The sequence below is a fragment of the Meleagris gallopavo genome, chromosome 1 (genome assembly GCF_000146605.3).
Source record: "Meleagris gallopavo isolate NT-WF06-2002-E0010 breed Aviagen turkey brand Nicholas breeding stock chromosome 1, Turkey_5.1, whole genome shotgun sequence".
Classification (NCBI taxonomy): domain Eukaryota; kingdom Metazoa; phylum Chordata; class Aves; order Galliformes; family Phasianidae; genus Meleagris; species Meleagris gallopavo.
The window spans coordinates 25,227,555-25,227,933 of record NC_015011.2 but is presented as its reverse complement, the minus strand read 5'-3'; the positions used below and the strand labels follow the sequence as shown (position 1 = coordinate 25,227,933).

At 44.3% G+C, this 379-nt stretch overlaps 1 protein-coding gene across 1 annotated transcript in view; it reads left to right on the top strand.

The window, feature by feature from the left end:
• The window catches only part of FOXP2 (forkhead box P2), a 338,892-nt gene that overhangs the window by 306,181 nt on the left and 32,332 nt on the right, over positions 1-379 (top strand). Inside the window, exon 12 of the mRNA XM_010706777.3 lies at positions 35-236. Within this exon, the coding sequence (XP_010705079.1) occupies positions 35-236 (202 nt within the window). The remainder of the gene's footprint in view (positions 1-34; positions 237-379) is intronic.

The window sequence follows — 379 nt, the reverse complement described above, 5'->3', positions numbered from 1 at the left end:
TTTTTTTTTTTCCTTTCCTTTTGGGTTTCTACAGCTAAATTTGGTGTCTAGTGTCACCATGTCTAAGAACATGTTGGAGACATCCCCACAGAGCTTACCTCAAACTCCCACAACACCAACGGCCCCAGTCACCCCAATTACCCAGGGACCCTCCGTAATCACCCCAGCCAGTGTACCCAATGTGGGAGCCATTCGAAGACGACATTCAGACAAATACAACATTCCCATGTCATCAGGTAGGGTGCTTTGCTCCAGTACTCCTGTTTTACAGAAAAACTTAAAATATTGTGGCAAATTGTGGATGTCGAAGAAGCACTGACCGCTGCTGACTTTGAAAGGTTCTGCTTTTCATCTCTAATTCCTTCTGCCAATGTTTAAA